General features: G+C 47.5%; 1 protein-coding gene across 3 annotated transcripts in view; it reads left to right on the top strand.

The window, feature by feature from the left end:
• The first annotated feature begins 6,334 nt into the window (after positions 1-6,334).
• The window catches only part of LOC129823608 (V-type proton ATPase subunit H), a 101,809-nt gene continuing 83,583 nt past the window's right edge, over positions 6,335-24,560 (top strand). Inside the window, exons 1-3 of one of the 3 annotated variants that reach the window (XM_055882465.1) lie at positions 6,335-6,535; positions 7,086-7,236; positions 18,153-18,252. In XM_055882465.1, coding sequence (XP_055738440.1) covers positions 7,133-7,236; positions 18,153-18,252 — 204 coding nt within the window. In that variant the 5' untranslated portion in view covers positions 6,335-6,535; positions 7,086-7,132. The remainder of the gene's footprint in view (positions 6,536-7,085; positions 7,237-18,152; positions 18,253-24,560) is intronic. The other 2 variants (XM_055882463.1, XM_055882464.1) reach the window with 2 other exon arrangements.

The raw sequence follows: 24,560 nt of genomic DNA, 5'->3' as shown, positions 1-24,560 counted from the left end.
ATGACAACCCAACTCGGGATGAGGAGGGCTTTTAGAGGGTGGTCTGCCGGGCATTGGGATGACAACCCAACTCGGGATGAGGAGGGCTTTTAGAGGGTGGTCTGCCGGGCATTGGGATGACAACCCAACTCGGGATGAGGAGGGCTTTTAGAGGATGGTCTGCCGGGCATTGGGATGACAACCCAACTCGGGATGAGGGCTTTTAGAGGGTGGTCTGCCGGGCATTGGGATGACAACCCAACTCGGGATGAGGGCTTTTAGAGGGTGGTCTGCCGGGCATTGGGATGACAACCCAACTCGGGATGAGGAGGGCTTTTAGAGGATGGTCTGCCGGGCATTGGGATGACAACCCAACTCGGGATGAGGGCTTTTAGAGGGTGGTCTGCCGGGCATTGGGATGACAACCCAACTCGGGATGAGGGCTTTTAGAGGGTGGTCTGCCGGGCATTGGGATGACAACCCAACTCGGGATGAGGAGGGCTTTTAGAGGATGGTCTGCCGGACATTGGGATGACAACCCAACTCGGGATGAGGGCTTTTAGAGGGTGGTCTGCCGGGCATTGGGATGACAACCCAACTCGGGATGAGGGCTTTTAGAGGGTGGTCTGCCGGGCATTGGGATGACAACCCAACTCGGGATGAGGAGGGCTTTTAGAGGATGGTCTGCCGGGCATTGGGATGACAACCCAACTCGGGATGAGGGCTTTTAGAGGGTGGTCTGCCGGGCATTGGGATGACAACCCAACTCGGGATGAGGAGGGCTTTTAGAGGATGGTCTGCCGGGCATTGGGATGACAACCCAACTCGGGATGAGGAGGGCTTTTAGAGGGTGGTCTGCCGGGCATTGGGATGACAACCCAACTCGGGATGAGGAGGGCTTTTAGAGGATGGTCTGCCGGGCATTGGGATGACAACCCAACTCGGGATGAGGGCTTTTAGAGGGTGGTCTGCCGGGCATTGGGATGACAACCCAACTCGGGATGAGGGCTTTTAGAGGGTGGTCTGCCGGGCATTGGGATGACAACCCAACTCGGGATGAGGAGGGCTTTTAGAGGATGGTCTGCCGGGCATTGGGATGACAACCCAACTCGGGATGAGGGCTTTTAGAGGGTGGTCTGCCGGGCATTGGGATGACAACCCAACTCGGGATGAGGAGGGCTTTTAGAGGATGGTCTGCCGGGCATTGGGATGACAACCCAACTCGGGATGAGGGCTTTTAGAGGGTGGTCTGCCGGGCATTGGGATGACAACCCAACTCGGGATGAGGAGGGCTTTTAGAGGATGGTCTGCCGGGCATTGGGATGACAACCCAACTCGGGATGAGGGCTTTTAGAGGGTGGTCTGCCGGGCATTGGGATGACAACCCAACTCGGGATGAGGGCTTTTAGAGGGTGGTCTGCCGGGCATTGGGATGACAACCCAACTCGGGATGAGGAGGGCTTTTAGAGGATGGTCTGCCGGGCATTGGGATGACAACCCAACTCAGGATGAGGGCTTTTAGAGGGTGGTCTGCCGGGCATTGGGATGACAACCCAACTCGGGATGAGGAGGGCTTTTAGAGGATGGTCTGCCGGGCATTGGGATGACAACCCAACTCGGGATGAGGGCTTTTAGAGGGTGGTCTGCCGGGCATTGGGATGACAACCCAACTCGGGATGAGGAGGGCTTTTAGAGGGTGGTCTGCCGGGCATTGGGATGACAACCCAACTCGGGATGAGGAGGGCTTTTAGAGGGTGGTCTGCCGGGCATTGGGATGACAACCCAACTCGGGATGAGGGCTTTTAGAGGATGGTCTGCCGGGCATTGGGATGACAACCCAACTCGGGATGAGGGCTTTTAGAGGGTGGTCTGCCGGGCATTGGGATGACAACCCAACTCGGGATGAGGAGGGCTTTTAGAGGGTGGTCTGCCGGGCATTGGGATGACAACCCAACTCGGGATGAGGAGGGCTTTTAGAGGGTGGAATAGTGGGGACCAATTGGAGGTTTACTTAGTAGCCATGCAAATATCATGGTACAGCTATATAGACAATCATCATGTTACTTTTTAATGGTACATTGACAAATAGATTTGAAACGTGTCTCGTTATGGTAAGTGGTGAAATAAGTATAGCCAGTTAAAATTGTAATGGCTTAGCAGATAATAAGAAAAGACGATCAGTATTTACCTGGCTAAAAGAGAAGGAATATAATATCTATTGTTTACAGGAAACTCATTCAACAATTTTAGATGAAGTTCTGTGGATAAAGGACTGGGGGGGGAATATATTTCTCCCACGGGCAAAGATATTCAAAAGCGGTCATGGTTTTAATTAAAAGTACTTTTGATCCAAATGTGCAAATTGTCCAAACAAATCATCAAGGTAGATGGATTATTTTAAATATGTTATTGGACAATAAACAGATATGGCATATTAAAACTTCTTATGGCTGGGGGCAGTATTGAGTAGCTTGGATGAATAAGGTGCCAGAATAAACTGCCTGCTACTCAGGCCCAGAAGCTAATATATGCATATTATTAGTAGATTTGGATAGAAAACACTCTGAAGTTTCTACAACTGTTTGAATGATGTCTGTGCGTATAACAGAACTCATATGGCAGGCAAAAACCTGAGAAAAAATCCAAACAGGAAGTGGGAAATCTGAGGTTTGTAGGTTTTCAACTCTTTGCCAAAATACAGTGTCTATGGGGTCATATTGCACTTCCTAAGGCTTCCACTAGATGTCAACAGTCTTTAGAACCTTGTTTGATGCTTCTACTGTGAAGGAGGGGGGAATGGGAGCTGATTGAGCCAGGTGTCTGGCGGAGTGCCACGAGCTCACTCAGGCGCGCCCCCGAGAGAGTTAGCAGCGTTCCAGCGCATTTCTACAGACAAAGGAATTCTCCGGTTGAAACATTATTGAAGATTTATGTTAAAAACATCCTAAAGATTGATTCTATACATCGTTTGACATGTTTCTACGAACTGTAATAGAATTTTTGACTTTTCGTCTGGCCTGCGATTTATGAATTTGGATTTTGGAACTAAACGCGCAAACAAAAAGGAGGTATTTGGACATAAATGATGGACATTATCGAACAAAACAAACATTTATTGTGGAACTGGGATTCCTGGGAGCGCATTCTGATGAAGATCATCAAATGTAAGTCAATATTTATGCTATTTCTGACTTTCGTTGACTGACTTCTACTTTTGTTTCTGACTTGTGTTGATTTTTTTCCTAATAATAATGTAAAATTAACATCTGTACAGAAAGACTCATGTGAAGGCCAAATTACAGAGGAGGAACTTCTTGATGCAATTAAAGCCATTAAGTCTGGGAAAACTCCAGGGCTGGATGGCATACGAGTGGAGGTTTACCAAACCTTTCTGATATACTCAGAGCGCCATTATTAGCATGTTGTAACCACTCCTATATAAACGGTAGATTATCAGACACTCAACAAGAAGGTCTGATATCATTATTACTGAAACAGGACCCAAGTGGTAAATATAAAGATCCAGTCCATTCAAAAAATTGGAGACCTCTGACACCTCAGTGTTGTGATGCAAAAATCCTAGGCGCATAGAATTGAAAAAGGTATTGTCAGATATTATTCATTCTAATCAGACAGGTTTTCTTACGATACATTGGAGATAATAGAATACTATGAAATATCGGGGAAACCAGGCCTGGTTTTCATAGCTGATTTTGACATACTCTTTGTACAAATCCCAAAAGAAAGAAATGATCTCACTCCAATACATTTTTATAGAAAGTTTGCAAAAATAGATAAGATCTTGCTACCATGGAAAGGAAAATACCTGTCTATTTGTGGAATAATCACCCTGATTAACTCTTTAGTCAAATCACAGTTTACCTATTTGCTTATGGTTTTGCCTACACCTAGTGACCTGCTTTTGAAATTATATGAACAAAAAATATTCAATTTGATTTGAAATGGCAAGCCAGACAAAATTAAAAGGGCCTATTTATATAATGAATATGAATTTGGAGGGCAGAAATGATGACATATTAAAGCATTAGACCATTATGACATCACTAAAGACATCAGTCATTCAGAAGTTATACTGAAATGCAAACTGGTTTTCTAGTAAATTGGTACGAATGTCTCATCCTATGTTCAAGAAGGGCCTTTTTCCCGTTATTCAGATTACACCCGCTCACTTTCGGTTGTTTGAAAAGGAAATAATCTCCAAAATGTTTTAAACAAGCCTTAGAAAGTTGGTTGCAATTTCAGTTTAATCCACCTGAAAAGACAGAACAAATATTGTGGTTAAACTCAAATATACTAATTGAAGAAAAAAAACATATTTTTTCGAAGAAATGTTAATAAAAGGTATCATTTTTGTGTATGAATATCATAAACAGGACTGGTGGAGTAATGTCACATATGAAAATGTCTGCTCTACCCAAAATTACAAGCAACTAATTGCAGCATTACCACAAAATTGGAAGAAGCAAGTAGAAGGGGAAAAAGTAAGGAACTTGTATGTCGGCCCTGTATTAAAGAACATAAATGGTTAAAGAAAAGTGTGATAAATAAAAACATACACCAATTTAATTTAAGGATCAAAAAACTGACAGCTGTGCCATATAAATTGCAAAATAGTTGGGAAGAGATTTTCGAAGAGATGTGGTTTATGAATTGATATGCAAAACAACGCCGGATTCAAAACTTCACATTTTTCAATTTAAATTATTGTACAAAATTCTTGCAACCAATAGAATGTTATATATATGGGGGATACAATCTTCCCAGCTCTGCAGATTCTGTTGTGAGGAGGCAGAGTCATTAGATCATTTATTTTGGTATTGTTCATATGTAGCTCGTTTTTGGTCACAGGTCCAGGAATGGCTGAAGAATTGCAACATTTGCCTAGAACTAACGCTGCAGATAGCAATACTGGGTGATTTGAAAAGCCATAGTCAATCAATCAATAAAGTAATTATTATTTTGGAATTTATTTATTTTAAATGTACAATCTGTAGAAGCTATGAGAATAGAAAGGTTCAGTACTTTTGTGAAGCATCACAGCACGGTAAAAAAAAATATGGCAAATAGAAATCCAATATGGATGGTGTTAACAGATAGATGGGAGGGGTTGAATGGATCTGAAGGGTGGGACTAATAACAAGATAACCAATGTAAAACATACGGGGTCTGTAAAATGTATATATATATATATAATATAGCACGGTTACAAATATAAATCAAACTGGATGGACATCAGAAATAGAGGAAGGACTAAAAACAAACAAAATATAACTATTGTAAAACAGATTGTGTCTGTAAAATGTGTATAAGATGTTTAAACTGAAGGTAGAAGCCTAAGTGTTATTGTTTATTAGTTTACTCCAATTGGGGGAAGGGTGGTGGGGTTTGGGGAATAATAATGGTATATTCTATTAAAAGTATGTATATCTATATATGTATGTGTATATATGTGTATTTGTATGTCTATATAGGTATGTGTGTGTATATATTACATTTTCATTTAAGTCATTTAGCAGACGCTCTTATCCAGAGCGACTTACAAATTGGAAAGTTCATACATATTCATCCTGGTCCCCCCGTGGGAATTGAACCCACAACCCTGGCGTTGCAAGCGCCATGCTCAGGACCACGGGACCACATATATGTGTATATGTATGTCTATATAGGTATGTATATACAGTGGGGAGAAGAAGTATTTGATACACTGCCGATTTTGCAGGTTTTCCTACTTACAAAGCATGTAGAGGTCTGTCATTTTATCATAGGTACACTTCAACTGTGAGAGACGGAATCTAAAACAAAAATCCAGAAAATCACATTGTATGATTTTTTAGTAATTAATTTGCATAAAAGCAGAACTAGATGTGACGATGTAAAGCGTCGTTGAAGGGCCGGTTATTACGGTACACTGGGATGTGACGACGTAAAGCGTCATTGAAGGGCCGGTTATTACGGTACACTGGGAGGTGACGACGTAAAGCGTCATTGAAGGGCCGGTTATTACGGTACACTGGGATGTGACGACGTAAAGCGTCATTGAAGGGCCGGTTATTACGGTACACTGGGATGTGACGACGTAAAGCGTCATTGAAGGGCCGGTTATTACGGTACACTGGGAGGTGACGACGTAAAGCGTCATTGAAGGGCCGGTTATTACGGTACACTGGGAGGTGACGACGTAAAGCGTCATTGAAGGGCCGGTTATTACGGTACACTGGGATGTGACGACGTAAAGCGTCATTGAAGGGCCGGTTATTACGGTACACTGGGAGGTGACCACGTAAAGCGTCATTGAAGGGCCGGTTATTACGGTACACTGGGATGTGACGACGTAAAGCGTCATTGAAGGGCCGGTTATTACGGTACACTGGGAGGTGACGACGTATAGCGTCATTGAAGGGCCGAGGACAGCTGACTGGATTTCAGGGCTTCCTGCTGACAGTAGCACATAGTACTTGTTAGCGGAGAGATACCAATGGCCTTTTGATTTTAAACCACATCAATTAATACTCTATTTGGCTTGTGTGTTTTAACGGTAGGAAAATTGTGTTGGAATGTTTCTATGAGATTATAGGTTCCTTATTGTGTGTTATATCGTTAGAATGTTTAGGCATTGATGCTAAATGAAGCTATCGTTAGCTTGCACCATGGTATTGACATTAGCCAGTTAGCTAACTTAGCTGGCGAGACGACTAACGCATTCAGTAACGACACTCATTTCAGTATTTGTTGACAAGTGCTGTCGTTGTAACAAAATAATACACATGTTCTGTCATGTTGGTGCAGTAACGTTATTGACATTACATTGGCCAAGTGTGCTAGTTATGACCTGAGTTGGGCTAGCTAGCTACTGGGTAATGTTGCGTTAGCAGAAGCAGCTGATGGTGATGAACTAATTCGCATCTGATCTGGTTACAGAGTTGGATATTAATTCCTGGCATGCTTTAACAAACTGCTCTCATCTGCAGAATTAGACTATTATGAAAAATGAATGATGCAAAATCTCGCTATGTTTGTATGTATACATGTGTGTTGATTTGAGACGGGGTATTATTTATCATTCAAACCCACCTGTCTCCTTCCAGGTAGTTATTCATTCTAGTCCAGAGAGGTATCCTACAGGTGTATCAGGATGGATATCCGCGGGGCGGTGGACGCCGCAGTGCCCACCAACATCATCGCTGCCAAGGCTGCTGAGGTCCGAGCCAACAAGGTCAACTGGCAGTCATACCTGCAGTAAGTACACCTTCATCCTACTCCTCTTCCTCCACCTCTTCATGGCATGATTTTAGTTCCCTCATATTTTTTTCATAGGACACAATGCCTGTTCGCCCTTTAAAGCTGCGATATGTAATATTTTTGGTGACCTGATCAGATTCACAGAAATGTTTGTTATCGATTTGTCATTCTTATTGGAAGCAAGTCTCTAAGAAGCGATAGATCTGTTCTGTGAGCTATTTTTATGCTTCCCGGTCTTAAGTTTAGTTTTTGCGTCTTTCGGTTTTGTACACCAGTTTCAAACACTTGAAAATACAATATTTTGGGTTATGGAAAATATATTTTTTAGATGGTACAATGATTCTCTTCTCTATAGTGCACCTTTAATTCTGGCATTTTCATGCTGGGCACTAGGCCTAGTACTAGTCTATAGGTTATTTTGGTATTTCTCTGGGCTGTGAGTCACAGTCTTGTGGATATGAGTTATTCATGACTGTCCATTCATAGTACTACACTGATTCTAATAAGAAGAAGTTGAATCAGCTTGTATAGTGCTGGGCTGGGACAAAAGCCAGTTCACTCTGCTCTTGTAGTATTTCCAGAGGTAATGCCAGTGTTGTCAGCTACTTCTGTAATTAGGAACTACTGTGTTAAACAGATGTCAAAAGACAGAGAAGTGAATCCCAGTGCCTTTATCTAGAGCAGAACTAGGCCCATAACACTGGGGTTCACTGCTCCATCTAGAGCAGAACTAGGCCCATAACACTGGGGTTCACTGCTCCATCTAGAGCAGAACTAGGCCCATAACACTGGGGTTCACTGCTCCATCTAGAGCAGAACTAGGCCCATAACACTGGGGTTCACTGCTCCATCTAAAGCAGAACTAGGCCCATAACACTGGGGTTCACTGCTCCATCTAAAGCAGAACTAGGCCCATAACACTGGGGTTCACTGCTCCATCTAGAGCAGAACTAGGCCCATAACACTGGGGTTCACTGTTCCATCTAGAGCAGAACTAGGCCCATAACACTGGGGTTCACTGCTCCATCTAAAGCAGAACTAGGCCCATAACACTGGGGTTCACTGCTCCATCTAGAGCAGAACTAGGCCCATAACACTGGGGTTCACTGTTCCATCTAGAGCAGAACTAGGCCCATAACACTGGGGTTCATTGCTCCATCTAGAGCAGAACTAGGCCTAACACTGGGGTTCACTGCTCCATCTAGAGCAGAACTAGGCCTATAACACTGGGGTTCACTGCTCCATCTAGAGCAGAACTAGGCCTAACCCTGGGGTTCACTGCTCCATCTAGAGCAGAACTAGGCCCATAAAACTGGGGTTCATTGCTCCATCTAGAGCAGAACTAGGCCCATAACACTGGGGTTCACTGCTCCATCTAGAGCAGAACTAGGCCCATAAAACTGGGGTTCACTGCTCCATCTAGAGCAGAACTAGGCCCATAACACTGGGGTTCACTGCTCCATCTAGAGCAGAACTAGGCCCATAACACTGGGGTTCACTGCTCCATCTAGAGCAGAACTAGGTCTAACACTGGGGTTCACTGCTCCATCTAGAGCAGAACTAGGCCCATAACACTGGGGTTCACTGCTCCATCTAGAGCAGAACTAGGCCCATAACACTGGGGTTCACTGCTCCATCTAGAGCAGAACTAGGCCCATAACACTGGGGTTCACTGCTCCATCTAGAGCAGAACTAGGCCCATAACACTGGGGTTCACTGCTCCATCTAGAGCAGAACTAGGCCCATAACACTGGGGTTCACTGCTCCATCTAGAGCAGAACTAGGCCCATAACACTGGGGTTCACTGCTCCATCTAGAGCAGAACTAGGCCCATAACACTGGGGTTCACTGCTCCATCTAGAGCAGAACTAGGCCCATAACACTGGGGTTCACTGCTCCATCTAGAGCAGAACTAGGCCCATAACACTGGGGTTCACTGCTCCATCTAGAGCAGAACTAGGCCCATAACACTGGGGTTCACTGTTCCATCTAGAGCAGAACTAGGCCCATAACACTGGGGTTCACTGTTCCATCTAGAGCAGAACTAGGCCTAACACTGGGGTTCACTGCTCCATCTAGAGCAGAACTAGGCCTATAACACTGGGGTTCACTGCTCCATCTAGAGCAGAACTAGGCCCATAACACTGGGGTTCACTGCTCCATCTAGAGCAGAACTAGGCCCATAACACTGGGGTTCACTGCTCCATCTAGAGCAGAACTAGGCCCATAACACTGGGGTTCACTGCTCCATCTAGAGCAGAACTAGGCCCATAACACTGGGGTTCACTGCTCCATCTAGAGCAGAACTAGGCCCATAACACTGGGGTTCACTGCTCCATCTAGAGCAGAACTAGGCCCATAACACTGGGGTTCACTGTTCCATCTAGAGCAGAACTAGGCCCATAACACTGGGGTTCATTGCTCCATCTAGAGCAGAACTAGGCCTAACACTGGGGTTCACTGCTCCATCTAGAGCAGAACTAGGCCTATAACACTGGGGTTCACTGCTCCATCTAGAGCAGAACTAGGCCTAACCCTGGGGTTCACTGCTCCATCTAGAGCAGAACTAGGCCCATAAAACTGGGGTTCATTGCTCCATCTAGAGCAGAACTAGGCCCATAACACTGGGGTTCACTGCTCCATCTAGAGCAGAACTAGGCCCATAAAACTGGGGTTCACTGCTCCATCTAGAGCAGAACTAGGCCCATAACACTGGGGTTCACTGCTCCATCTAGAGCAGAACTAGGCCCATAACACTGGGGTTCACTGCTCCATCTAGAGCAGAACTAGGTCTAACACTGGGGTTCACTGCTCCATCTAGAGCAGAACTAGGCCCATAACACTGGGGTTCACTGCTCCATCTAGAGCAGAACTTGGCCCATAACACTGGGGTTCACTGCTCCATCTAGAGCAGAACTATGCCCATAAACACTGGGCTTCACTGTTCCATCTAAAGCAGAACTAGGCCTAACACTGGGGTTCACTGCTCCATCTAGAGCAGAACTAGGCCTAACACTGGGGTTCACTGCTCCATCTAGAGCAGAACTAGGCCCATAACACTGGGGTTCACTGCTCCATCTAGAGCAGAACTAGGCCCATAACACTGGGGTTCACTGCTCCATCTAGAGCAGAACTAGGCCCATAACACTGGGGTTCACTGCTCCATCTAGAGCAGAACTAGGCCCATAACACTGGGGTTCACTGCTCCATCTAGAGCAGAACTAGGCCCATAACACTGGGGTTCACTGCTCCATCTAGAGCAGAACTAGGCCCATAACACTGGGGTTCACTGCTCCATCTAGAGCAGAACTAGGCCCATAACACTGGGGTTCACTGCTCCATCTAGAGCAGAACTAGGCCCATAACACTGGGGTTCACTGCTCCATCTAGAGCAGAACTAGGCCCATAACACTGGGGTTCACTGTTCCATCTAGAGCAGAACTAGGCCCATAACACTGGGGTTCACTGTTCCATCTAGAGCAGAACTAGGCCTAACACTGGGGTTCACTGCTCCATCTAGAGCAGAACTAGGCCTATAACACTGGGGTTCACTGCTCCATCTAGAGCAGAACTAGGCCCATAACACTGGGGTTCACTGCTCCATCTAGAGCAGAACTAGGCCCATAACACTGGGGTTCACTGCTCCATCTAGAGCAGAACTAGGCCCATAACACTGGGGTTCACTGCTCCATCTAGAGCAGAACTAGGCCCATAACACTGGGGTTCACTGCTCCATCTAGAGCAGAACTAGGCCTAACACTGGGGTTCACTGCTCCATCTAGAGCAGAACTAGGCCCATAACACTGGGGTTCACTGCTCCATCTAAAGCAGAACTAGGCCTAACACTGGGGTTCACTGCTCCATCTAGAGCAGAACTAGGCCCATAACACTGGGGTTCACTGCTCCATCTAGAGCAGAACTAGGCCCATAACACTGGGGTTCACTGTTCCATCTAAAGCAGAACTAGGCCCATAACACTGGGGTTCACTGCTCCATCTAGAGCAGAACTAGGCCTAACACTGGGGTTCACTGCTCCATCTAAAGCAGAACTAGGCCTAACACTGGGGTTCACTGCTCCATCTAGAGCAGAACTAGGCCCATAACACTGGGGTTCACTGCTCCATCTAAAGCAGAACTAGGCCCATAACACTGGGGTTCACTGCTCCATCTAAAGCAGAACTAGGCCTAACACTGGGGTTCACTGCTCCATCTAAAGCAGAACTAGGCCCATAACACTGGGGTTCACTGCTCCATCTAAAGCAGAACTAGGCCCATAACACTGGGGTTCACTGCTCCATCTAGAGCAGAACTAGGCCTAACACTGGGGTTCACTGCTCCATCTAGAGCAGAACTAGGCCCATAACACTGGGGTTCACTGCTCCATCTAGAGCAGAACTAGGCCCATAACACTGGGGTTCACTGCTCCATCTAGAGCAGAACTAGGCCTAACACTGGGGTTCACTGCTCCATCTAAAGCAGAACTAGGCCCATAACACTGGGGTTCACTGCTCCATCTAAAGCAGAACTAGGCCCATAACACTGGGGTTCACTGCTCCATCTAGAGCAGAACTAGGCCTAACACTGGGGTTCACTGCTCCATCTAGAGCAGAACTAGGCCTAACACTGGGGTTCACTGCTCCATCTAGAGCAGAACTAGGCCCATAACACTGGGGTTCACTGCTCCATCTAGAGCAGAACTAGGCCCATAACACTGGGGTTCACTGTTCCATCTAAAGCAGAACTAGGCCCATAACACTGGGGTTCACTGCTCCATCTAGAGCAGAACTAGGCCCATAACACTGGGGTTCACTGCTCCATCTAGAGCAGAACTAGGCCCATAACACTGGGGTTCACTGCTCCATCTAGAGCAGAACTAGGCCCATAACACTGGGGTTCACTGCTCCATCTAGAGCAGAACTAGGCATAACACTGGGGTTCACTGTTCCATCTAGAGCAGAACTAGGCCCATAACACTGGGGTTCACTGTTCCATCTAGAGCAGAACTAGGCCCATAACACTGGGGTTCACTGCTCCATCTAGAGCAGAACTAGGCCTAACACTGGGGTTCACTGTTCCATCTAAAGCAGAACTAGGCCCATAACACTGGGGTTCACTGCTCCATCTAAAGCAGAACTAGGCCCATAACACTGGGGTTCACTGCTCCATCTAGAGCAGAACTAGGCCCATAACACTGGGGTTCACTGTTCCATCTAGAGCAGAACTAGGCCCATAACACTGGGGTTCACTGCTCCATCTAGAGCAGAACTAGGCCCATAACACTGGGGTTCACTGCTCCATCTAGAGCAGAACTAGGCATAACACTGGGGTTCACTGTTCCATCTAGAGCAGAACTAGGCCCATAACACTGGGGTTCACTGTTCCATCTAGAGCAGAACTAGGCCCATAACACTGGGGTTCACTGCTCCATCTAGAGCAGAACTAGGCCTAACACTGGGGTTCACTGTTCCATCTAAAGCAGAACTAGGCCCATAACACTGGGGTTCACTGTTCCATCTAGAGCAGAACTAGGCCCATAACACTGGGGTTCACTGCTCCATCTAGAGCAGAACTAGGCCCATAACACTGGGGTTCACTGCTCCATCTAGAGCACAACTAGGCCCATAACACTGGGGTTCACTGCTCCATCTAGAGCAGAACTAGGCCCATAACACTGGGGTTCACTGCTCCATCTAGAGCAGAACTAGGCCCATAACACTGGGGTTCACTGCTCTATCTAGAGCAGAACTAGGCCTAACACTGGGGTTCACTGCTCCATCTAAAGCAGAACTAGGCCCATAACACTGGGGTTCACTGCTCCATCTAAAGCAGAACTAGGCCCATAACACTGGGGTTCACTGCTCCATCTAAAGCAGAACTAGGCCCATAACACTGGGGTTCACTGCTCCATCTAGAGCAGAACTAGGCCTAACACTGGGGTTCACTGCTCCATCTAGAGCAGAACTAGGCCTAACACTGGGGTTCACTGCTCCATCTAGAGCAGAACTAGGCCTAACACTGGGGTTCACTGCTCCATCTAGAGCAGAACTAGGCCCATAACACTGGGGTTCACTGCTCCATCTAGAGCAGAACTAGGCCCATAACACTGGGGTTCACTGCTCCATCTAGAGCAGAACTAGGCCCATAACACTGGGGTTCACTGCTCCATCTAGAGCAGAACTAGGCCCATAACACTGGGGTTCACTGCTCCATCTAGAGCAGAACTAGGCCTAACACTGGGGTTCACTGCTCCATCTAGAGCAGAACTAGGCCCATAACACTGGGGTTCACTGCTCCATCTAGAGCAGAACTAGGCCCATAACACTGGGGTTCACTGCTCCATCTAGAGCAGAACTAGGCCTAACACTGGGGTTCACTGCTCCATCTAGAGCAGAACTAGGCCCATAACACTGGGGTTCACTGCTCCATCTAGAGCAGAACTAGGCCCATAACACTGGGGTTCACTGCTCCATCTAGAGCAGAACTAGGCCCATAACACTGGGGTTCACTGCTCCATCTAGAGCAGAACTAGGCCCATAACACTGGGGTTCACTGCTCCATCTAGAGCAGAACTAGGCCCATAACACTGGGGTTCACTGCTCCATCTAGAGCAGAACTAGGCCCATAACACTGGGGTTCACTGCTCCATCTAGAGCAGAACTAGGCCCATAACACTGGGGTTCACTGCTTCATCTAGAGCAGAACTAGGCCCATAACACTGGGGTTCACTGCTCCATCTAGAGCAGAACTAGGCCCATAACACTGGGGTTCACTGCTCCATCTAGAGCAGAACTAGGCCCATAACACTGGGGTTCACTGCTCCATCTAGAGCAGAACTAGGCCTAACACTGGGGTTCACTGCTCCATCTAGAGCAGAACTAGGCCCATAACACTGGGGTTCACTGCTCCATCTAGAGCAGAACTAGGCCCATAACACTGGGGTTCACTGCTCCATCTAGAGCAGAACTAGGCCCATAACACTGGGGTTCACTGCTCCATCTAGAGCAGAACTAGGCCCATAACACTGGGGTTCACTGCTCCATCTAGAGCAGAACTAGGCCCATAACACTGGGGTTCACTGCTCCATCTAGAGCAGAACTAGGCCCATAACACTGGGGTTCACTGCTCCATCTAAAGCAGAACTAGGCCTAACACTGGGGTTCACTGTTCCATCTAAAGCAGAACTAGGCCCATAACACTGGGGTTCACTGCTCCATCTAGAGCAGAACTAGGCCCATAACACTGGGGTTCACTGCTCCATCTAGAGCAGAACTAGGCCCATAACACTGGGGTACACTGCTCCATCTAGAGCAGAACTAGGCCCATAACACTGGGGTTCACTGCTCCATCTAGAGCAGAACTAGGCCCATAACACTGGGGTTCACTGCTCCATCTAGAGCAGAACTAGGCCCATAACACTGGGGTTCACTGCTCCATCTAGAGCAGAACTAGGCCCATAACACTGGGGTTCACTGCTCCATCTAGAGCAGAACTAGGCCTAACACTGGGGTTCACTGCTCCATCTAGAGCAGAACTAGGCCCATAACACTGGGGTTCACTGCTCCATCTAGAGCAGAACTAGGCCCATAACACTGGGGTTCACTGCTCCATCTAAAGCAGAACTAGGCCCATAACACTGGGATTCACTGTTCCATCTAGAGCAGAACTAGGCCCATAACACTGGGGTTCACTGCTCCATCTAAAGCAGAACTAGGCCTAACACTGGGGTTCACTGCTCCATCTAAAGCAGAACTAGGCCCATAACACTGGGGTTCACTGCTCCATCTAAAGCAGAACTAGGCCCATAACACTGGGGTTCACTGCTCCATCTAGAGCAGAACTAGGCCTAACACTGGGGTTCACTGTTCCATCTAAAGCAGAACTAGGCCCATAACACTGGGGTTCACTGCTCCATCTAGAGCAGAACTAGGTCTAACACTGGGGTTCACTGCTCCATCTAGAGCAGAACTAGGCCTAACACTGGGGTTCACTGTTCCATCTAGAGCAGAACTAGGCCCATAACACTGGGGTTCACTGCTCCATCTAGAGCAGAACTAGGCCCATAACACTGGGGTTCACTGCTCCATCTAGAGCAGAACTAGGTCTAACACTGGGGTTCACTGCTCCATCTAGAGCAGAACTAGGCCTAACACTGGGGTTCACTGCTCCATCTAGAGCAGAACTAGGCCCATAACACTGGGGTTCACTGCTCCATCTAGAGCAGAACTAGGCCCATAACACTGGGGTTCACTGCTCCATCTAGAGCAGAACTAGGCCCATAACACTGGGGTTCACTGCTCCATCTAGAGCAGAACTAGGCCCATAACACTGGGGTTCACTGCTCCATCTAGAGCAGAACTAGGTCTAACACTGGGGTTCACTGCTCCATCTAGAGCAGAACTAGGCCTAACACTGGGGTTCACTGCTCCATCTAGAGCAGAACTAGGCCCATAACACTGGGGTTCACTGCTCCATCTAGAGCAGAACTAGGCCTAACACTGGGGTTCACTGCTCCATCTAGAGCAGAACTAGGCCCATAACACTGGGGTTCACTGCTCCATCTAGAGCAGAACTAGGCCTAACACTGGGATTCACTGCTCCATCTAGAGCAGAACTAGGCCCATAACACTGGGGTTCACTGCTCCATCTAGAGCAGAACTAGGCCCATAACACTGGGGTTCACTGCTCCATCTAGAGCAGAACTAGGCCCATAACACTGGGGTTCACTGCTCCATCTAGAGCAGAACTAGGCCCATAACACTGGGGTTCACTGCTCCATCTAGAGCAGAACTAGGCCCATAACACTGGGGTTCACTGCTCCATCTAGAGCAGAACTAGGCCCATAACACTGGGGTTCACTGCTCCATCTAGAGCAGAACTAGGCCCATAACACTGGGCTTCACTGCTCCATCTAGAGCAGAACTAGGCCCATAACACTGGGGTTCACTGCTCCATCTAGAGCAGAACTAGGCCCATAACACTGGGGTTCACTGCTCCATCTAGAGCAGAACTAGGCCCATAACACTGGGGTTCACTGCTCCATCTAGAGCAGAACTAGGCCCATAACACTGGGCTTCACTGCTCCATCTAGAGCAGAACTAGGCCCATAACACTGGGGTTCACTGCTCCATCTAGAGCAGAACTAGGCCCATAACACTGGGGTTCACTGCTCCATCTAGAGCAGAACTCGGCCCATAACACTGGGGTTCACTGCTCCATCTAAAGCAGAACTAGGCCCATAACACTGGGGTTCACTGCTCCATCTAGAGCAGAACTAGGCCTAACACTGGGGTTCACTGTTCCATCTAAAGCAGAACTAGGCCCATAACACTGGGGTTCACTGCTCCATCTAGAGCAGAACTAGGTCTAACACTGGGGTTCACTGCTCCATCTAGAGCAGAACTAGGCCTACCACTGGGGTTCACTGTTCCATCTAGAGCAGAACTAGGCCCATAACACTGGGGTTCACTGCTCCATCTAGAGCAGAACTAGGCCCATAACACTGGGGTTCACTGCTCCATCTAGAGCAGAACTAGGTCTAACACTGGGGTTCACTGCTCCATCTAGAGCAGAACTAGGCCTAACACTGGGGTTCACTGCTCCATCTAGAGCAGAACTAGGCCCATAACACTGGGGTTCACTGCTCCATCTAGAGCAGAACTAGGCCCATAACACTGGGGTTCACTGCTCCATCTAGAGCAGAACTAGGCCCATAACACTGGGGTTCACTGCTCCATCTAGAGCAGAACTAGGCCCATAACACTGGGGTTCACTGCTCCATCTAGAGCAGAACTAGGTCTAACACTGGGGTTCACTGCTCCATCTAGAGCAGAACTAGGCCTAACACTGGGGTTCACTGCTCCATCTAGAGCAGAACTAGGCCCATAACACTGGGGTTCACTGCTCCATCTAGAGCAGAACTAGGCCCATAACACTGGGGTTCACTGCTCCATCTAGAGCAGAACTAGGCCCATAACACTGGGGTTCACTGCTCCATCTAGAGCAGAACTAGGCCCATAACACTGGGGTTCACTGCTCCATCTAGAGCAGAACTAGGCCCATAACACTGGGCTTCACTGCTCCATCTAGAGCAGAACTAGGCCCATAACACTGGGGTTCACTGCTCCATCTAGAGCAGAACTAGGCCCATAACACTGGGGTTCACTGCTCCATCTAGAGCAGAACTAGGCCCATAACACTGGGGTTCACTGCTCCATCTAAAGCAGAACTAGGCCCATAACACTGGGGTTCACTGCTCCATCTAGAGCAGAACTAGGCCCATAACACTGGGGTTCACTGCTCCATCTAAAGCAGAACTAGGCCCATAACACTGGGGTTCACTGCTCCATCTAGAGCAGAACTAGGCCCATAACACTGGGGTTCACTGTTCCATCTAGAGCAGAACTAGGCCTAACACTGGGGTTCACTGCTCCATCTAAAGCAGAACTAGGCCCATAACACTGGGGTTCACTGCTCCATCTAGAGCAGAACTAGGCCCATAACACTGGGGTTCACTGCTCCATCTAGAGCAGAACTAGGCCCATAACACTGGGGTTCACTGCTCCATCTAAAGCAGAACTAGGCCCATAACACTGGGGTTCACTGCTCCATCTAGAGCAGAACTAGGCCCATAACACTGGGGTTCACTGCTCCATCTAGAGCAGAACTAGGCCCATAACACTGGGGTTCACTGCTCCATCTAGAGCAGAACTAGGCCCATAACACTGGGGTTCACTGCTCCATCTAGAGCAGAACTAGGCCCATAACACTGGGCTTCACTGTTAGACAGACTGTTGTATAATAATCACGCTGTGTGTCTCAGACTGTTGTATAATAATCACGCTGTGTGTCTCAGACTGTTGTATAATAATCACGCTTTGTGTCTCAGTGTAATAATCATGCTGTGTGTCTCATAGGGGCCAGATGATCTCTGCCGAGGACTGTGAGTTCATTAAGAAGTTTGAAGTGGCTCATTCTGAGGAGAAACAGACCATCCTCACCAACGAAGGACATCAGGTACCACACAGACACACAGACACACACAGTAAACCAGCTAGCTGTTACTGCACAGCTGCATTTAATGTAGCTTCAGAGGGGGTTCTCCAGATTTTCATAGTCATACCTTTTATCGTCAAGTTATGGCTGGTTGTGAATGTATACATATGAGGTTAGTAATGGAGGATATGTAAACAATATTAATTATTATTATTTTTGTGTTATATATAAACTCAGCAAAAAAAGAAACGTCCTCTCACTGTCAACTGCGTTTTATTTTCAGCAAACTTAACATGTGTAAATATTTGTATGAACAACCGAGACATAAACTGAACAAGTTCCACAGACATGTGACTAACAGAAATGGAATAATGTGTCCCTGAACAAAGGGGGGGTCAAAATCAAAAGTAACAGTCAGTATCTGTTGTGGCCACCAGCTGCATTAAGTACTGCAGTGCATCTCCTCCTCATGGACTGCACCAGATTTGCCAGTTCTTGCTGTGAGATGTTACCCCACTCTTCCACCAAGGCACCTGCAAGTTCCTGGACACTTCTGGGGGGAATGGCCCTAGCCCTCACCCTCCGATCCAACAGGTCCCAGGTGTGCTCAATGGGATTGAGATCCGGGTTCTTCGCTGGCCATGGCAGAACACTGACATTCCTGTCTTGCAGGAAATCACGCACAGAACGAGCAGTATGGCTGGTGGCATTGTCATGCTGGAGGGTCATGTCAGGATGAGCCTGCAGGAAGGGTACCACATGAGGGAGGAGGATGTCTTCCCTGTAACGCACAGCGGTGAGATTGCCTGCAATGACAACAAGCTCAGTCCGATGATGCTGTGACACATCGCCCCAGACCATGACGGACCCTCCACCTCCAAATCGATCCCGCTCCAGAGTACAGGCCTCGGTGTAACGCTCATTCCTTCAACGAGAAACGCAAATCCGACCATCTCCCCTGGTGAGACAACCTGAGACACGTCAGTGAAGAGCACTTTTTGCCAGTCCTGTCTGGTCCAGCGACGGTGGGTTTGTGCCCATATGCGACGAGGTTGCCGGTGAGGTCTGATGAGGACCTTACAACAGGCCTACAAGCCCCCAGTCCAGCCTCTCTCAGCCTATTGCAGACAGTCTGAGCACTGATGGAGGGATTGTGCGTTCCAGGTGTAACTCGGGCAGTTGTTGTTGTCATCCTGTCCTGCAGGTGTGATGTTCGGATGTACCGATCCTGTGCAGGTGTTGTTACACGTGGTCTGCCACTGCGAGGACGATCAGCTGTACGTCCTGTCTCCCTGTAGCGCTGTCTTAGGCGTCTCACAGTACGGACATTGCAATTTATTGCCCTGGCCACATCTGCAGTCCTCCATGCCTCCTTGCAGCATGCCTAAGGCACGTTCACGCAGATGAGCAGGGACCCTGGGCATCTTTCTTTTGGTGTTTTTCAGTCAGTAGAAAGGCCTCTTTGGTGTCATAACTGTGACCTTAATTGCCTACCGTCTGTAAGCTGTTAGTGTCTTAACGACCGTTCCACAGGTGCATGTTCATTAATTATTTATGGTTCATTGAACAATCATGGGAAACAGTGTTTAAACCCTAAAATGAAAATCTGTGAAGTTATTTGGATTTTTATTAGTTCTTTGAAAGACGGTCCTGAAAAAGGGACGTTTCTTTTTTTGCTGAGTTTATATGAACGTTTTTAATTAATTGGTTAACAAAAAACACTATTCCTATTTTCCTGGAACCATATTCCAAAAGCCTTGATAAAATGGCAATTATAGAGGTGCATAGACTAACCAACATTATATAATCAACATACCTGGATAATGGTGCATGATGTTCTCATGTAGGGGGAAAGCTGTATTGTAGTATCTGGCAGGACTGCTGATGTTGGTAAATTGAGGGTCTTCTGCAGCAGTTTGGACCCAAGAACTCTCTCGACTCACTCCACCGTAGCTCTCTTCGCCGTATACCCCCTACATCCACTATTGTGACCCTGTCTTCGCCGTACGCCCCCTACATCCACTATTGTGACCCTGTCTTCGCCGTACGCCCCCTACATCCACTATTGTGACCCTGTCTTCGCCGTATACCCCCTACATCCACTATTGTGACCCTGTCTTCGCCGTATGCCCCTACATCCACTATTGTGAACCTGTAGTGAACACCTTCTGTCTGCTAGGTACATCAAATCTAGTAGATCCGGGCAATCAGCACAAATTCAATTATCTCTCCAGTTTAGTGTGTCTCGGTTTACAATTTTTTTTTCTCCGGCAGGTGTCTTCCTTATTTTGGTGTAGTCACTTCCTTGTTTGGTTGTAGATGGTTATTAACAGCTCATCACCCTCTAGTGGCCCGGGGTAATATTGCCACTCGTTCGGTTTGCCGACTTCAGCTAGCTGCCAGGCCAACTGAAGCATGCTGACTCTTAACATTTGTTTTGTTTTTCACCTTTAATTAACCAGGTAGACCAGATCACCTTTATTTAACCAGGTAGACCAGATCACCTTTATTTAACCAGGTAGACCAGATCACCTGTATTTAACCAGGTAGGCCAGATCACCTTTATTTAACCAGGTAGGCCAGATCACCTTTATTTAACCAGGTAGGCCAGATCACCTTTATTTAACCAGGTAGGCCAGATCACCTGTATTTAACCAGGTAGACCAGATCACCTGTATTTAACCAGGTAGACCAGATCACCTTTATTTAACCAGGTAGACCAGATCACCTTTATTTAACCAGGTAGGCCAGATCACCTTTATTTAACCAGGTAGACCAGATCACCTGTATTTAACCAGGTAGACCAGATCACCTGTATTTAACCAGGTAGACCAGATCACCTTTATTTAACCAGGTAGACCGGATCACCTTTATTTAACCAGGTAGACCGGATCACCTTTATTTAACCAGGTAGACCGGATCACCTGTATTTAACCAGGTAGACCGGATCACCTGTATTTAACCAGGTAGACCGGATCACCTGTATTTAACCAGGTAGACCGGATCACCTGTATTTAACCAGGTAGACCGGATCACCTTTATTTAACCAGGTAGACCGGATCACCTTTATTTAACCAGGTAGACCGGATCACCTTTATTTAACCAGGTAGACCGGATCACCTTTATTTAACCAGGTAGACCGGATCACCTTTATTTAACCAGGTAGACCGGATCACCTTTATTTAACCAGGTAGACCGGATCACCTTTATTTAACCAGGTAGACCGGATCACCTTTATTTAACCAGGTAGACCGGATCACCTGTATTTAACCAGGTAGACCGGATCACCTGTATTTAACCAGGTAGACCGGATCACCTGTATTTAACCAGGTAGACCGGATCACCTGTATTTAACCAGGTAGACCGGATCACCTGTATTTAACCAGGTAGACCGGATCACCTGTATTTAACCAGGTAGACCGGATCACCTGTATTTAACCAGGTAGACCGGATCACCTGTATTTAACCAGGTAGACCGGATCACCTGTATTTAACCAGGTAGACCGGATCACCTGTATTTAACCAGGTAGACCGGATCACCTGTATTTAACCAGGTAGACCGGATCACCTGTATTTAACCAGGTAGACCGGATCACCTGTATTTAACCAGGTAGACCGGATCACCTGTATTTAACCAGGTAGACCGGATCACCTGTATTTAACCAGGTAGACCGGATCACCTGTATTTAACCAGGTAGACCGGATCACCTGTATTTAACCAGGTAGACCGGATCACCTGTATTTAACCAGGTAGACCGGATCACCTGTATTTAACCAGGTAGACCGGATCACCTGTATTTAACCAGGTAGACCGGATCACCTGTATTTAACCAGGTAGACCGGATCACCTGTGTTTAACCAGGTAGACCGGATCACCTGTGTTTAACCAGGTAGACCGGATCACCTGTGTTTAACCAGGTAGACCGGATCACCTGTGTTTAACCAGGTAGACCGGATCACCTGTGTTTAACCAGGTAGACCGGATCACCTGTGTTTAACCAGGTAGACCGGATCACCTGTGTTTAACCAGGTAGACCGGATCACCTGTGTTTAACCAGGTAGACCGGATCACCTGTGTTTAACCAGGTAGACCGGATCACCTGTGTTTAACCAGGTAGACCGGATCACCTGTGTTTAACCAGGTAGACCGGATCACCTGTGTTTAACCAGGTAGACCGGATCACCTGTGTTTAACCAGGTAGACCGGATCACCTGTGTTTAACCAGGTAGACCGGATCACCTGTGTTTAACCAGGTAGACCGGATCACCTGTGTTTAACCAGGTAGACCGGATCACCTGTGTTTAACCAGGTAGACCGGATCACCTGTGTTTAACCAGGTAGACCGGATCACCTGTGTTTAACCAGGTAGACCGGATCACCTGTGTTTAACCAGGTAGACCGGATCACCTGTGTTTAACCAGGTAGACCGGATCACCTGTGTTTAACCAGGTAGACCGGATCACCTGTGTTTAACCAGGTAGACCGGATCACCTGTGTTTAACCAGGTAGACCGGATCACCTGTGTTTAACCAGGTAGACCGGATCACCTGTGTTTAACCAGGTAGACCGGATCACCTGTGTTTAACCAGGTAGACCGGATCACCTGTGTTTAACCAGGTAGACCGGATCACCTGTGTTTAACCAGGTAGACCGGATCACCTGTGTTTAACCAGGTAGACCGGATCACCTGTGTTTAACCAGGTAGACCGGATCACCTGTGTTTAACCAGGTAGACCGGATCACCTGTGTTTAACCAGGTAGACCGGATCACCTGTGTTTAACCAGGTAGACCGGATCACCTGTGTTTAACCAGGTAGACCGGATCACCTGTGTTTAACCAGGTAGACCGGATCACCTGTGTTTAACCAGGTAGACCGGATCACCTGTGTTTAACCAGGTAGACCGGATCACCTGTGTTTAACCAGGTAGACCGGATCACCTGTGTTTAACCAGGTAGACCGGATCACCTGTGTTTAACCAGGTAGACCGGATCACCTGTGTTTAACCAGGTAGACCGGATCACCTGTGTTTAACCAGGTAGACCGGATCACCTGTGTTTAACCAGGTAGACCGGATCACCTGTGTTTAACCAGGTAGACCGGATCACCTGTGTTTAACCAGGTAGACCGGATCACCTGTGTTTAACCAGGTAGACCGGATCACCTGTGTTTAACCAGGTAGACCGGATCACCTGTGTTTAACCAGGTAGACCGGATCACCTGTGTTTAACCAGGTAGACCGGATCACCTGTGTTTAACCAGGTAGACCGGATCACCTGTGTTTAACCAGGTAGACCGGATCACCTGTGTTTAACCAGGTAGACCGGATCACCTGTGTTTAACCAGGTAGACCGGATCACCTGTGTTTAACCAGGTAGACCGGATCACCTGTGTTTAACCAGGTAGACCGGATCACCTGTGTTTAACCAGGTAGACCGGATCACCTGTGTTTAACCAGGTAGACCGGATCACCTGTGTTTAACCAGGTAGACCGGATCACCTGTGTTTAACCAGGTAGACCGGATCACCTGTGTTTAACCAGGTAGACCGGATCACCTGTGTTTAACCAGGTAGACCGGATCACCTGTGTTTAACCAGGTAGACCGGATCACCTGTGTTTAACCAGGTAGACCGGATCACCTGTGTTTAACCAGGTAGACCGGATCACCTGTATTTAACCGGATCACCTTTATTTAACCGGATCACCTTTATTTAACCAGGCAGGCCGGATCACCTGTATTTAACCAGGCAGGCCGGATCACCTGTATTTAACCAGGCAGGCCGGATCACCTGTATTTAACCAGGCAGGCCGGATCACCTGTATTTAACCAGGCAGGCCGGATCACCTGTATTTAACCAGGTAGACCGGATCACCTGTATTTAACCAGGTAGACCGGATCACCTTTATTTAACCAGATCACCTTTATTTAACCAGGCAGGCCAGATCACCTGTATTTAACCAGGCAGGCCAGATCACCTGTATTTAACCAGGCAGACCAGATCACCTGTATTTAACCAGGCAGGCCAGATCACCTGTATTTAACCAGGCAGGCCAGATCACCTGTATTTAACCAGGCAGGCCAGATCACCTGTATTTAACCAGGCAGGCCAGATCACCTGTATTTAACCAGGCAGGCCAGATCACCTGTATTTAACCAGGCAGGTCAGTTGAGAACAAGTTCTCATTTACAACTGCGACCTGGCCAAGATAAAGCAAAGCAGTGTGACACAGACAACAACACAGAGTTACACGTGGAATAACATGGAATAAACAAGCCAATAACACAATAAACAAGTCAATGACACAGTAGAAAAATTGAAAGTCTATA

The sequence above is a fragment of the Salvelinus fontinalis genome, chromosome 26 (assembly GCF_029448725.1).
Source record: "Salvelinus fontinalis isolate EN_2023a chromosome 26, ASM2944872v1, whole genome shotgun sequence".
Classification (NCBI taxonomy): domain Eukaryota; kingdom Metazoa; phylum Chordata; class Actinopteri; order Salmoniformes; family Salmonidae; genus Salvelinus; species Salvelinus fontinalis.
This window is presented reverse-complemented; position numbering and strand designations above follow the sequence as displayed.